This window comes from Chaetura pelagica, unplaced genomic scaffold, assembly GCF_000747805.2.
Source record: "Chaetura pelagica isolate M959 unplaced genomic scaffold, ChaPel_1.0 scaffold130, whole genome shotgun sequence".
Lineage (NCBI taxonomy): Eukaryota > Metazoa > Chordata > Aves > Apodiformes > Apodidae > Chaetura > Chaetura pelagica.
The window spans coordinates 793758-807732 of record NW_009951915.1 but is presented as its reverse complement, the minus strand read 5'-3'; the positions used below and the strand labels follow the sequence as shown (position 1 = coordinate 807732).

The 13975-nt window shown below is 42.7% G+C and overlaps 1 protein-coding gene across 1 annotated transcript in view; it reads right to left on the bottom strand.

The window, feature by feature from the left end:
* Positions 1-13975, bottom strand: part of OBSCN (obscurin, cytoskeletal calmodulin and titin-interacting RhoGEF) — a 183002-nt gene that overhangs the window by 65146 nt on the left and 103881 nt on the right. Inside the window, exons 57-64 of the mRNA XM_009994678.1 lie at positions 8698-8970; positions 7379-7651; positions 5412-5750; positions 3692-3964; positions 2057-2472; positions 1565-2002; positions 1117-1519; positions 250-528 (exon numbers count right to left, since the gene is read on the bottom strand). Of these exons, the coding sequence (XP_009992980.1) occupies positions 250-528; positions 1117-1519; positions 1565-2002; positions 2057-2472; positions 3692-3964; positions 5412-5750; positions 7379-7651; positions 8698-8970 (2694 nt within the window). The remainder of the gene's footprint in view (positions 1-249; positions 529-1116; positions 1520-1564; positions 2003-2056; positions 2473-3691; positions 3965-5411; positions 5751-7378; positions 7652-8697; positions 8971-13975) is intronic.

Genomic DNA, 13975 nt, shown 5'->3' with positions numbered 1-13975 from the left:
CCTGGAAGAGGGGAAACACCTCTGCTGATCTGAGCAGCTTTGCTCTGAGCCTTGCCTTGGAGTTTGAAAAAAACCCCATTCAACCCAAGAGGTTTGCGAGCGAAATGTTTTGTGGGCAACACCTGCACTTTTTTTTTTAAGAAAATGGTGGGGGTTTTTTAAAAAACAACAACAAAACCCCAAAGTATCCACCTCTCAGCAGGACCCCTTCTCTTGCTATTTTTTTTCTTCAGTGATTTTGAGACTTACAGTCCACTCGAAGCTCAGCCTTGGTTGAAGCGACTCCCATGTTGTTTTCAGCGAGGCACCGGTAAACGCCCATGTCGGTGGGGACCACAGCTGTGATGATCAGCTGGTGACACCCTTCCTGGTCCTCGTTGATCATGTAGTGATCGTTTTCTTCAATGGCTTTCCCATCCTTGAACCAGCGAACCGTGGGGAGTGGTTTGCCAATGACAATGCAGTCGAAGCTGACTGGGTATCCGTCTTGGACCTCTTGGTTTTGGAGCTCAGTCATGAACATGGGAGCTAAAACCAGAGCAGTCAGGAGAGAAGAAAGGAAACATTTAGTTGTGTTAAAGATGCATTTTAAGAACACTGCTGCCCGGTGCCTGAAGACTTCTGGTATCTAGGCTTTTTAATTGCAGATTGATATCTTTTCTCTAGGAAAACTGTCAAGAAGGAACCCTCTGAGAAACACTATGAAGATATTCCACACCACCATAAGCATGGCAACACCACAGCTGCAAACCATACATTGCCTAAGTTCCCTCCTTGCCAAAACGTGTCCTCAAGATGATTCTGAAAACATTTTCACTTATTTAAGTATAATAGTCATAGCATCTATGGCCATATTATTGTAGTAGAGGACATTTCTATTGTGAAAAGCAGCTTTGTAAAGAAGTCAATACTTTGCAACCTTCTCCTTCATCACTAGTCTCCCTCTTCTCCCTCAGAATGTTGAACAATAAAAAATCAGTTTTCAAAAAAAATGTAAAGTTTCCAGACAAATATCTGCACAAAATGAAGAACAAAGTCTTTTTGAAAACTATTTATGAGTAAAAAGATAACATTCTGACATGCTCCAGAAAGAATAAGCAGGTTTGTTTCACTTACCTGTATCAGAAGTCAGCAAAGGTGGTGGAGGTCTCACTGCTGGTGATGCAAACTTCCCATGGGTGGGTGGTGTTGCTTTCCCAATCCTCAATTCAATTTTTTTAGGTCCTTGTTCCAGAATGTCAATCTCCACGGGAATCCCCAGAGCACCAAACATCTCTCGGAATCGAGTGGCAGCAGATCTTGCCTCCGACAAGATTTCAAACTTGATGTAGATGTACTGGTCATCCTCGCGATACGTCTGATGGTCGACCATCTCTATGTCCCCTTCATCTGCACTGACAAAAAGCTCTTCCTCCACATCAGATATCTCTGTTGAGATCTTGGCCCTGAAGAGTCTGTGAAGTCTCCTTCCTGCTTTACGGAAAGCATCATCCAGCTCACTGCCAGATGAGCTCTCCGTCTCACTGTCAGTGCTTTGCTTCTTCTGCTTCTCCTTGCGAAGAACTTGAGGTTCTTGAGCACCAATAACCACCTTAGCACTGTGGGAAACCTTGCCAAATTTATTGGATGCCTCACAGGTGTATTTACCTGCATCTTTCCTGTCCAGGCCAGCGATAATCAAAGAGCAGGTCCCATCACTGTAATTGTCTATGTGATAGTAGCGACCATCTGAAAGCTCTTGCCCATCTTTCAGCCAACAGACTTTCATGTCACTTTTGCTGTGGGCCACACACTCCAGGTGGAGAGTGCTCCCAGGCTCCCCAGAGAAATCCTTGAAAGTCTCAGTAAACACTGGACACTCTTGTTGCTTGATCTCTTTCCTGACTTTGTAACCTTTGAATGCAGCCTGGATCTTCACAGCAGCCTTGTTCATAGAAGGGTCATCTAAATCTGGCATTTCTGGTTCAGCTGGTTTAGCATCTGGGGCAGCCACAGCAGTCTCCTCACTGGATTTCTCCCACTGTTTCCATAATTTGCTTGTGGAGATGGACTGAACTTTGCTAGTAACACTGACACTTTTCTTCCCAGCTTTCTTGAGGTAGTTCACCAGTGATGGAGTCCCAGCTCTAGACTCATCATCTGAGCTTGTGAAAGAGAAATCTGCTTCTCCTGTCCTAGCCAGCTCATCACACGTGGAGTACTCCTCTGAGTAATAGTGAGACATCTCTGCTTCCTCCTTCCTCAACTTCTGAAGCTTCTCCTCCTCTTCAGGCAACTCACTGATGGAATCCAAGGTGGGTTCCCGGCTCATCCGGCGTTTCTTGGCCAGGGCTTCCCACAGAAGGTGAAGGTCTCCCTCCTGAGCAGCCTCGGGGGGCAAACTGGGCTGGACATGGCCATCCACCAGCTCTTCTGGTTGTCTTGCAGGGGCTGTTTCCCGGGCAATCTCTTTCAGCATTGCCACTGTGGGAACTGAGGAGAATTAAATTAGTCAGATGTTAAGAAGCCATGAGTGAGCTCTGAGAAAGCATGTGGAAATGTCAGTCTAAAGCCTGGGCAGAAGAGTATCAGTGGCATTTAACTAAGCATTCTCTTGGGAACAAACAGTGATTTATCTTTTTTTTCTCTACAGTGAAATTTGGGGAAACAAAGAAAAAAAAAATAGAGAAATAACTAGATATGGTCCTGGGCAACTTGTTCTAGGTGACCCTACTTTGAGCAGGGAGCAAACTGCACTATCTCTGGAAGTTCTTTCCAGCCTCAACTATTGTGTGATTCTATGCATGTGCACAAAACCTGGCCAAATAATTTATTTATTTTTTTTCCTTCCTCATACATTTAAACCAAATAAATACATTTCTGCCTCTTTTGAGTGTTACAGTCAAGGAATATCTGCTTAAGACTGTCAGTGGATCCTGGAAAGGTATTCCGGGCTCATCCTATTTTACAGCTAGACAAGGCTTCACTGGTTGGCTTGAATAGATCTCCTCTGGTTGTAATGAGAGTTGAGACTCCCACCTCACATGGAGGCATCTGCCTGGAGATACTTTGCTTTAGATGTGTCAAAGTCTGAAGGTTGTGACTCATCCTCTGGGACACACTGACTTGCCCCTGCATGGTGCTCAGTGCCATTTGAGATCCTCCAGGCTGCCTGGGACATCCACACATGGATCTCAGATACAACACAGGACCTATGAATGTTCTGGGTCCCTCTGGAGGAGATGGAGGCCCAGGGGTGATATCCTGAAGTGCCTCAGTGGCACTAGATGCTTCTGTGTGGGTCAGTGAATCCCACCACAGAGACACAACTCAGCTTCCTAAGCACTATGACCTGTAGTCATTTGGGATGTCCAGGACAGAGACCTGGCAAATACCATGCAGAACATAAGAAAGAGCCCTCACTTTCTGAAGAAGTAGCTGAAGGTCAAGGAGGGTACCCTGAGACATCTCAAAAGGCACCAGAAACTCCTGTAGAATCAATTGTATCCCACCTTATGTATTGGACTCAGGAAAACCTTATATGAGCAGCTCAAAGTTGTTAGGGATTCAGAAACATACTGGGCAATACAGAACAGGAAGACAATGATTATTTGTGGATGATTATCACAGTTTGTAAGAGAAAATGGATTCCAGTCCAAGCTGTGGAGATGCCCCTGGGTGTCCATAAACAGAACTGATTTAACAGCCATACCTTCAAGACACAAGCTGGCAGCAGATTTGACTTCTGGAGAAACCATGCAGGTGTATGTGTCCTGATCTTCAGCCTTAAATGCATGGATGATGAGTATCTGCTTTTTTCCTTCAGAGAGGATCTCGAATCTCCCTCCAGCTCTTATTTGTTCTTTTCCTTTGAACCATGTCACTCTCTCTTCAGGTTCACTTGAGAACTTGCACTCTAAGCGAGCGACCTGCCCTTCTGACACTGATCCTCCCACCAAAGGATGGGTGACTGTGACTTGAGGCTCTGTAATTATTAAAAAAACAATAATTAACACAAAGAACATACCATAATCTGGCTTTCAGGCACTGGAGATCACTCTATAAAATATCCAAGCATCCCATCTTTCATATAGAGATGGTTGAGCTGTTGTAGAAAACAAAGTGAAAGAAAAACCCAACAACTCTGCCATCCAAAAGTTTGCACTTCCAAAGATAACATAAGAAAAACTTGACAAGCTCTCCCAGAAGTTAAACCAGCTCAATTTAAATATATACATGCAAAAGTGGTTGCAGTTTTCACATTCCTGTTTTTTTTGCTGATCTTCATTTACCCATCACTGGTATTAAACAGTCTTATGGATTCTAGAAGATCTTAATATTTAGAAATGAAGCAGTTCTGAAGTGAGACAAGAAAAAAAAAACAACAAACACAATAAAAAGAATAGAAAAGAAAAGAGATCATTAAAAGTAGCATTTGTTCCAATCTTGAAAATAAAAACCCCTAAATATGTATATGTGTGTGTGTAGATATATATATTTACACTAGTTTAGGAAGAGTAAAAATTCCTGAAAACCACCAAAAAGATTAAAATAAACATTTTCTGTCTCTTCCTTACTTTGGAAGGAGACCTGCCCATGAGATGCTGTTTGTACCACAGCAACACTCAACATGAAGTCAAGACAAATGCATTAAACGTGGAGAGGTTGACTGGGAAGTAAAGCACACAGCTGAGCTCCCCCAAGCTTCATGGCCCTGAGCATCATCTGCCCATCTGCACATCTCACCAGGGTGAGGGGACCACTGCCCAAAACGTTTGGGAGTTGTTGTAGACAAAGTCAGCAGATGCAGATTTATCAGGGTCCAGGGTTTGATGACAAACATCATTGCTTGTCTCAGTGTAAGAAAATAGGATTTTATATTATTATTCTCACTTGAAGGAATTTGTTGGGCACTTGGCTATTACAGAAAGAGCTGCAAGAAAAGAAGGATTGAGGGAGTCTCTCTTCATTCTGCTGTAGCTTCCAAAGCTTCACCAATAGACAGCAAAGGAACCGTGTCCTCCAGCATTTCTTTTTGGGGGTTATTGAAAAAGATACACCAATAATATAATGAAAGAGAAAGATGGGTGAAGAAGTCAACACTGCCCAGCCACTGTTTTGGTACCAGGGTCTTGGTCACCCTGAATGCATTCCAACATGCTCCTTTTGACTCATTCCATCCTAACTCCATCAAAAAAGAAACTCATGGATGCAGTGCAGGCTTCAAGGCAGCTTGATGCAGTTGGGGGAGAACAAGTTGTGTCTTAACAACCCAGCAGGGTTGTTCTTTTTTTTTTTGGCTGCAGCCCAGAACAACTTTTCCAAGCTCTTTCTCCTCTATTGTGTTGGCAGCAAAGCACTGGAAGACGTTTCAGAGTGAGCTCTTCCAGGTGATCCTGGAATGGGTGAAGCAGGCATGCCATGCAAAACACCAGGTCTACAGCAGCTTGCAGTCCTCCACGGGGGCACCTCTCCATTCTCACCTAGCTGCACCATCTGAGGGAAGTGCACTGACTCGCTGGCCCCAACTTTGTTTATAGCCGAGACACGGAATCTGTAGGGTTCACCCGGGCTGAGGTTGCCCACCAGGAACTCCATGTCCTGAATAATGCCCTCGCTGCATGACTCCCAGCCAACCCCTGGGATTTTCCTCTCCACGTTGTAGCCTAGGATGCCACAACCGCCGTCACTCAGCGGCTTGGACCAAGACAGAGTCACAGAGCGACTGTTCTTACGTGAAACTTGCGGCTCCTCAGGTGGGTCGGGGCAGGCTGGAGGCACAACAGAGGTCCCGTGATGTGTAACATGAACAGCAATGCTTTATGCTAAATCCCTTGTACTAAAACAACCAAGAGCCTTCTGCAATCAGTCAGAAGAAGCAGCACAACACATTCAATTATCTCTTTGTAAAGCTGAGTGGGTGCCCAAGACACATACTTGTGCACCACTGAGTTTTCCCTTATCTGCTAATAACATGAATGATCCATTAATCATCTCACATACTTAATGCCATATATTATTGTGATATTCTTTTTCCTGTTGCTTTGTCCCTCCCAGTTCAAAGTAAAGATGACCCTATGCTCTCCATCTTCTGAAGGAACTTCACTGAAAACTTCAAGTACATTTGGGCCTTCATTTTGTTTATTTCAGGTCCGGCCTTAATGGAAATCAAGTTACTGTTGGACCTCATAGTAACTCTACTAATCTAAGAGTAAGTCAGTCAGTTTCTGTGTAATTGTTATATATGTCACAGCACCAAGCAATAACAAATAAATACATAATGGGAATTGTCTGGTGTCCTGCCAGATTGGCTATGGATGATCATATTCAGTACACTGGAAAATGTTCCTCACTTAATTCACACTTTGACTTAGAAGACAGAAACAATTCTTTTAGTCTTCAAGGCATTTACCAAATGAATGACCTGCCACGATGTACCAAGTCAACAAATTAAAAGCAAATAAGCTCAACAGCTAGTTCTTTTAACTCTCAACACCACAAATACAAAAAAAAAAAAAAAGCTCATTTTCTCTATTTTCAGACAAATTTCACACAGAAAACCTGTCAAAATGAGGAGTTCATAACAGTATTTTGCAGTTCCTTAAATGTGGGTGCCCAAAATTTGCTGTTTTAAATCCATCAACAACCAGATATCCCTCAAGTCTCAGAAATAATTAGACAGACTGTCTGTGACAAATTAAAGAATGGATGGTCAAGAAATGGCTCTTGAACATCTCAGCTACAGTGTCCAACTAAAACACATTGCAATTATCTCCTAACCATCACTGGGGTTGTGCTGGAGTGATCATTGCTGGGTGACCCACTGTGGGAACGTGCCAGACCTGGAATGGACATTGGTCTAACCTGCCCCAGAAGGGAATTAGGGAACTATCAACTTTTCTATTTGTAAAGTACTCCAAGAGCTATTAACTTTTTGTGTGTTTCATGGATCTGGTCCACATGAAGATGTTACCATGCTACTCACTAATCTGGAAAACTAGTTGCACTGCACTTGAGTTGACTAGCAGAATTCAAAGGGTTCTCTGCTGCCCTGGATAATTTTTCCATTTGCACTCGAGTTCAGCTCCCTTCCATGTCAATGTTTGCTGAGGGTGATGTTGAATTCTGAGTAAACTGGTTTCTGTTAGACTCTGTGCTACGTTTTACAACAGATTGCAGCTAAAGAAAGCTGGTGAACATCTCTACCATCTTCTCATGAGTTGAACTGGTTCTGGTCAAAGAACAAGTTACTCAGCAGCATCTTCTCAGGCTAAGAACACTAGCCTGGGATATGCAAAAAGAGACAAGAGTCAGCACAAAGGTTAGAAAATTCAATACTGTTGCTCATGTCAAAGTGTGAGATTTCAAGCACCACTGGGCTAGATCGACAGACACTTACCTATCACAGATAACTTGGCTGATGTAATTGCTTCCCTAGAAGCAAAGGTCACCTCTCCAGAATGATGTGGTTGGGCTTTTTTCAGAATAAGTTTGTATTTGTTTCCATCTGCTTGTACCTCCCAGTCCTCACCCGACTGGATCTCTACGTCATTACTATACCAGGAGACTTCATTACTTGGCACAGCTTCACTTAGAACACAGCTAAATGTGGCTTTCTCCCCCAAAGAGACTTCCACATCTGTGAGAGGCTGCAAGATCTGTAGGCGCCATCCTGTAGATAACAACAGGTAACCAAGCCCTCAGTTACAGACACAAATACAGGCAAGAGATTTTGTGAATATTTGGGCAGAAACTCTGGAAAACGAGGCCTTAGAGCCCAAGAAGATCATTAAAAGGGAGGTTGTGTATATAACTAGAACAGAAGATATCACTGGGGTGTGAAGCTTTCCAAAACTTTCAGGAGCAAAGACCAACTTAGCAATGTCTTTTTTTCCCAAGTAGCAGAAAACCATGATGGAGATACTATGCTGCAGTGAGGATGGCTGCTCTTGTACTCTGAAAAGGGTTCTGATCCCCACAGACATCTCCAGTAATAGCATAAAATACAAGGATGATCCAAGAGATCATATTGTTGCTGAGAGATAATATTATTGCTGATGTAACTCTCATCTCTAAAGCCCTGAAGTACCTATAAACACAACCCAGTTCATCAGAATAATGACAATTGTAAGACAGTAAGTTGCTGGTAGCTCATTGCCAACTGCTGCTTATATCCATGTAATAGATGTCACATATCTATAATAGAACCATGGAATTGTTTTGGTTGGAAAAGACCTTTAAGATCATCAAGTCCAACCATTACCCCAGCACTGTCAAAGCCACCACTAAACCATGTCCCTTGGCACCACATCTACAAGGCTTTGAAATCCCTCCAGGTTGGGGACTCCACCACTGCCCTGAGCAGCTGTTGTCAGGGTTTGACAACCCTTTCCAGGAAGAAATTGTTCCCAATATTCAAACTAAACCTCCCCTGGCACAACTTGAGGCCATTTCCTCTTGTTCTGTCACTTGTTACTTGGGAGAAGAGACCGACTCCTACCTTACTACAACCTCCTTTCAAGGAGTTGTAGAGAGTGAGAAGGTCTCCCCCGAGCAGACAGAACAAGATAAAAAAAAGGAAACGACAACACATCTTCCACTAACTAAGTTGGGGAAAAGGTTTAGTGAAGAAGCAAGTAACAAATGCAGCTTTTCCTGGCTGATGTGCCATTTCCAGGCAGAAATGGGAGCCTCGCCATGCACAAGTGCTTCAGCTACCTTTCACCGTCAGGAGGGCGGAGGTCACCGCGTCGCTGCACATGAAAGTCACCCTGCAGCTGTCCTGGGGAGTTAGGTTCTTCAGCAGCAGGACATGCCTGCGTCCATTTTCAAAGTAAACCATCTCAGTGTTTTCTGTAGTTTTGGCAGGTTCATCGTCAATCAGCCAGTTGTAATTGTAGCACTCAGGTTTGGAAAGGTAGCATTCAAACAAGGCTTCCCCTCCTTCCACAGCTTCCACATTCTCCAAGCCCTGGACAATGCTGTTCTTGGCTAGCAAAGAAGGACAATGAAGGGTATTAATTGTTTGGCCATGCATATGTTAATATTAACAAGCCTCGGAGTACTGGGTGAGTCCCACTGCTGGAAAGCTGAGGGAAAGGAGGTGGTGGATGTGATAACCTTTGCTTGCAGGTTTAGTTGTTGGTTTCAACGACGCTCCAACACAATACTGTATTTAAAAACATTTTAAGTAGTGGGGTAGTTTGAAAATCATGATAAACCTCTAGGACCTCTAGCATTTCATCCAGACTTCCTCCAGAAATCTGACTTCTGCTTTTACATAGAAAAAAAATGTTGTTTATATGAGTCAGGCCAGGAGTCGATAGGAAGGGATAGCTCAGGATAATAACATAGAATCAAATTCCTTCTGCTCCACAGAGGGAAACACTTCCCACAGATCTCCCAGGCAGTGCAATTACCAGCTTAACTGGGGGGGATGTGAATCCACATGATAAATTCTTACTGCTTTTCATGCAAAGCAAATATGAGACAATATCATGGCTGGCAAAGCTATAGCAACTGTCATCTGAGTGAGTAAGTCTGCCTCTAGGAAACACAGAAAAATTACAACTGGTATTAACAGTGTTTTGAATAGTACATTTCTGAATGATTCCAAAAGCTCTGTGCTAATGTATTAGGTTTATTTCCTCGTGTGTTTGTGGTTAATTGTGTGGTCAGAAACATGCACACTCCTACACACTCCTTTTGCCAACTGAGTCATGCATCAGTTGGCATTTGTACATAAGCAATCAGCCTGATCCAAAATTAAATGTGGGCTGGTGCATGAGAATATAATTCATTTTAGACCATCTCTGTGGACAAATTACATGCACAACAGTGGGAGCAACATGGTTGAGTAAACACAGTTTACACAAATACCATGATCTACAATAAAAAACAATGCCCTGACACATTCCTGGTTAGATCTCTATAACCAGGATCTGGAACTGTCCTAAAACCAATTTATTTAATATAAAAATAAAATAAATTGTATTCTATAAAACTCATGGAGGGGTTTGTAAATCCTTGGACATTGTATAATTTTGTTATAAAAATATCCGAGCAGTTTCATTGTGCACTTTTGGAGCACTGGTTTCTCTAACTACAAAAATCAGCCAATTGCAAATCCTGCCTCATCTGGGGTGTTCTTAGGTTATGCTCATTAACATCTTTTAAATCTCTAAAATGGAAAGTGTTCATCAATGTAGAAAGCATTATAATAAAAAAATCCCTAATCTTCTGTACTCACAACTGCAGTTAAGCAAGAAGACATAATTGATTAAAAAAACACAAATATTCAGAAACCAAGAAGCATTTCTCTTGCTGATCACACCAATTTGGGACCAAAAATACCAATTCAGTACACAGCAGAAAAAATCAGAATCGTCAGTATAAAATCCTAAACCTATTGATAATATTTACTGCTTCTCAGGGCAGTAAAAAACACTGATGCCAAGTAAGAAGGTAATTCCTGAGTGATCAGTATTTGAAACAAGTAAAATCCTAAGCTACCTTAGCTTAGGTGAAAATAAAATTAAATTCCACCCTGTCTATTATCCATTGGTTTTAAGGCACACTCTGCATTACAAACACTCTGTCACAGAAAAAAAATGTTCTTATTTATTCCTTTGGACTAATACCAGATCTTTGATTTTACAATAATTCAGCACTGAATCCCACTGTACTGGCGTCCCAGTTCATTGTAGAAGGGATATGATGTGTAAGTGGTGCAATAAATGAGTGCTAATTAGAACAAAGCTCCAATGAAGTGCTACAGTTTCATATTCAGTCCCCATTAGCTCCCAACTACTTTTATAATTGTTATCAGCACTGGAGTGGACACCAAAGAGCAGGTCACTGCTGTGCCACTTATTGTGAGGTGCTGCCATCATTTTTTCCACCTCTTTTATTTGGAACCCATGATAGTCTTCCTCTTTGGCTGGAAGACCTCACCTTGAACATCAAGTGCAGCCATCACTTTAATGCCTTCAGCTTCACAAGAATAGATGCCAGTGTCTTCTGGTACCGTAGGTTTAATTTTTAGCATGCTTACATTCCAGTCCTGATCGATAATCACTCGCTGCCCATCTGCATGTATTTCCTGATCATTTTTCTTCCATATGGCGTGTACTGGCCTAGAATATTGGCATATGAACTCTGCTGTGCCATCTTCATCAACAGTTATATCCTGCATGGGACTGACCACTTCAATGGTTGGATCTGTTAACCGACACGTCAGGAAGGACATGCATTAGTTAGTGGATCCTCATGGAAATCACAAGTTCAAGACATGATTGACAAGCAAAGAGCCTGCAGGCAGCAAGCAGGGTGCCAGTGCAAGCAGGAAGCTGACTGGGCACGCTGGATATTAGCAGTTTAGTCTGTGCTCGTGTCAGCATCAAGCAGGATTGAAGCAAAACTGGTACATTAGAATATAACTGTCACATGGGAAAATGGGCCAAGCAATTCAGGCTTGTGTTTTGACAGTCCTGAGTATGAACTTTCCTCTAGTTTTCTCCCAGTGTTGCTGAAATCCAATAGACTAGGAAGAACTGGATGCAAAACACTCCTGATTCCCAGAATGTGGCAGGAGTGCAAGTGAGAGCTGGAGGACTGCAAAGGATGGGCTGCTGGGAGTGGTTCCCTGTAGCTCCCAAACCTCACACGGCAGCTGGAAAATCCCACTAACTTCACCTGAGGTACCTTGTATGAGCAAAGTCATTGGAGAGAAATGCAATATTCAAATGCAAATACTCATTCCTGTTCTGTGGTGATGATGGTTCCATGTCAAAAGACATTGGCAGTAAAGATCCAGGACAAATGTCACCAAAAAAAAAGGAGCTTCACAGCAGACAGGTACTTATTTTTTGAATTAGCACATGTTCCTCTGCAGCAGAGACATAGTTTGGAAAAAATATGAGATTATTTCCTTCACAATAACTGATCTAGAGCTGCAGCATGAACCACTGCAATCTCAGATTGAGAGGCTATAAAATGCTGGGAGCAGGTGGATGTGCAGCTCCTCTGAAGAAGATGAGATCCATGAGGCTGCTTTTAAGCATCCAGTCTTTAAAAAGACGTTCTGTTTCTTGGGAGGTGGCTGTAGGGCACAGTAGATATATCTAACCTTCAAATATTTTGAGCTTCCAAAGCAGCCAAGGAATCCTTCCTGAGATGTTAAATTGGACTTCCTGCATACAACTGCAATATAGATGTTGGCAAGAAACATCTCAATGAAGTCTGAAAACAGAAGTCTCCATGAAACATCCTTCTCAGCAGAACTATGGCAACTCCCTCCCTCAAAATAAATGATGGGACTACAAATGGGACATAAAAAAATGACAGAGAAACCTGATCTATGTTCTTGTCTTTCAAATAAACTACACTGGGCCTCTGTCTGCAATGCTCCTCTTGAAGTTCAGGACTTGGGACACTACTGGAAGACCTTAGGAAGTAAAGATTGTTTTGCAAATGTCTTTTGGAAAGGTTTCATCCTGCTTTCTAAGGCTCCCTCCACCATTCAATGTGTCTGCATGGGTTTTTATGGGCAGAAGGCATCAAAGGCAGATCATGGAGATATTTTGGTTACATCAGTGCTGAAGAAGCAAGAAGGTATCTGTGCACTGCTGTCCCCTTCCATAAGATGCAGACGTGTGCTCCTCTCAGCAAATGTCACCTGTGGTCTTGGAGAAAGAAGGTGTCCTGGTTCCACTGCCCCATTGTTCTTTGCCACTGCCAGGCTTTAACCTCTGCATGTTCACCCATCCAGAATGGCAGAAATCTCCTGGGGGACTTAGGAGCCAAAGGGGACACTGGGGCCTGGACCTCTCATGCTGCCCAAGGGGGTCAGAAGAAGGTGGCAGCTCCTTCAACTTTTTCCATTTCCCCCCCTCCCAACTGTAGGTGAAAATGCCTCATCCTGGACCAGTGAATGAAGCAGCTGTCAGGCAATGATACTGGGAAGGCCCAAGAAGAAAAAACTGCCATGAAATCTCACTTATTACAGAAAATGTCCATTTACAAGCTGGTTTTAAAACAGGAGAATGGGATGCATGGAACAAAGGGGAAGAAATTGTTCCTTGATGAACAACAAGCCATGGATAGCTACGTTGACTGAAATATTTTTACATTTATGGACCCAAAAAAAAGTGCACAAAATTGGTTGTTAATACAAGAACAGTTAGAATTTTACTAATGTTTTGCTTCCCTATTAAATCAAATGTTATTGAGCACAGTCTGACTGGGGTGTTGTTTAAGTAACTTTCTCATCCTAATCTAATTATAGTGAGATACTACTGTCATTCAGGTTCACATTAAAGAAATTTTGCCTTAATAGAAGCATAAAATATCCACATATAAGTGTGCACTAGCATGAGCTGTGGGCTTGGCCTAGATGATCTCCAGAGGTCTTCCAAAATCAATGATGCTGTGATTCTGTGAAATGAAAACCTCCCAGGAGCCCTTTGCTTGACTGAGTAGAACACCTAATGATGCATTTATTTTTAATTTATGTTTTAGACCCACTGAAACTGTTCACCTAGTGAGCTCAGAACCAGGTTCTTTCTCTGAAAATATGGAACTCAAAATGTATACAAATGGGTGTGGGATTTGCAGGGTTTGCAACAACTCTGTTGTTGCTGATATTAGGAAGAAGTGATCACAGAATCACAAAATTATTAAGGCTAGAAAAGACCTCTGAGATCATCAAGTCCAACCTATGACCAACACCACCACATCTCCAGACCATGGCACTAAGTGCCACCTCCAGCCTTTCCTTGAACACCTCCAGGGATGGTGACTCCACCACTTCCCTGGGCAGCCCATTCCAATGGCTGATCACTCTCTCTGTGAGAAGTGCTTCCTAATCTGATCTGTCATCTTTGCAGAGAGTTAAATTTTCTGAATGTACAAGGGACACATTATACAGAGAAAGAGACATCAACCATTGACTAGAAGTCCATAATGTGGATGGCTCCCATAATGGTAGACAGAGCAT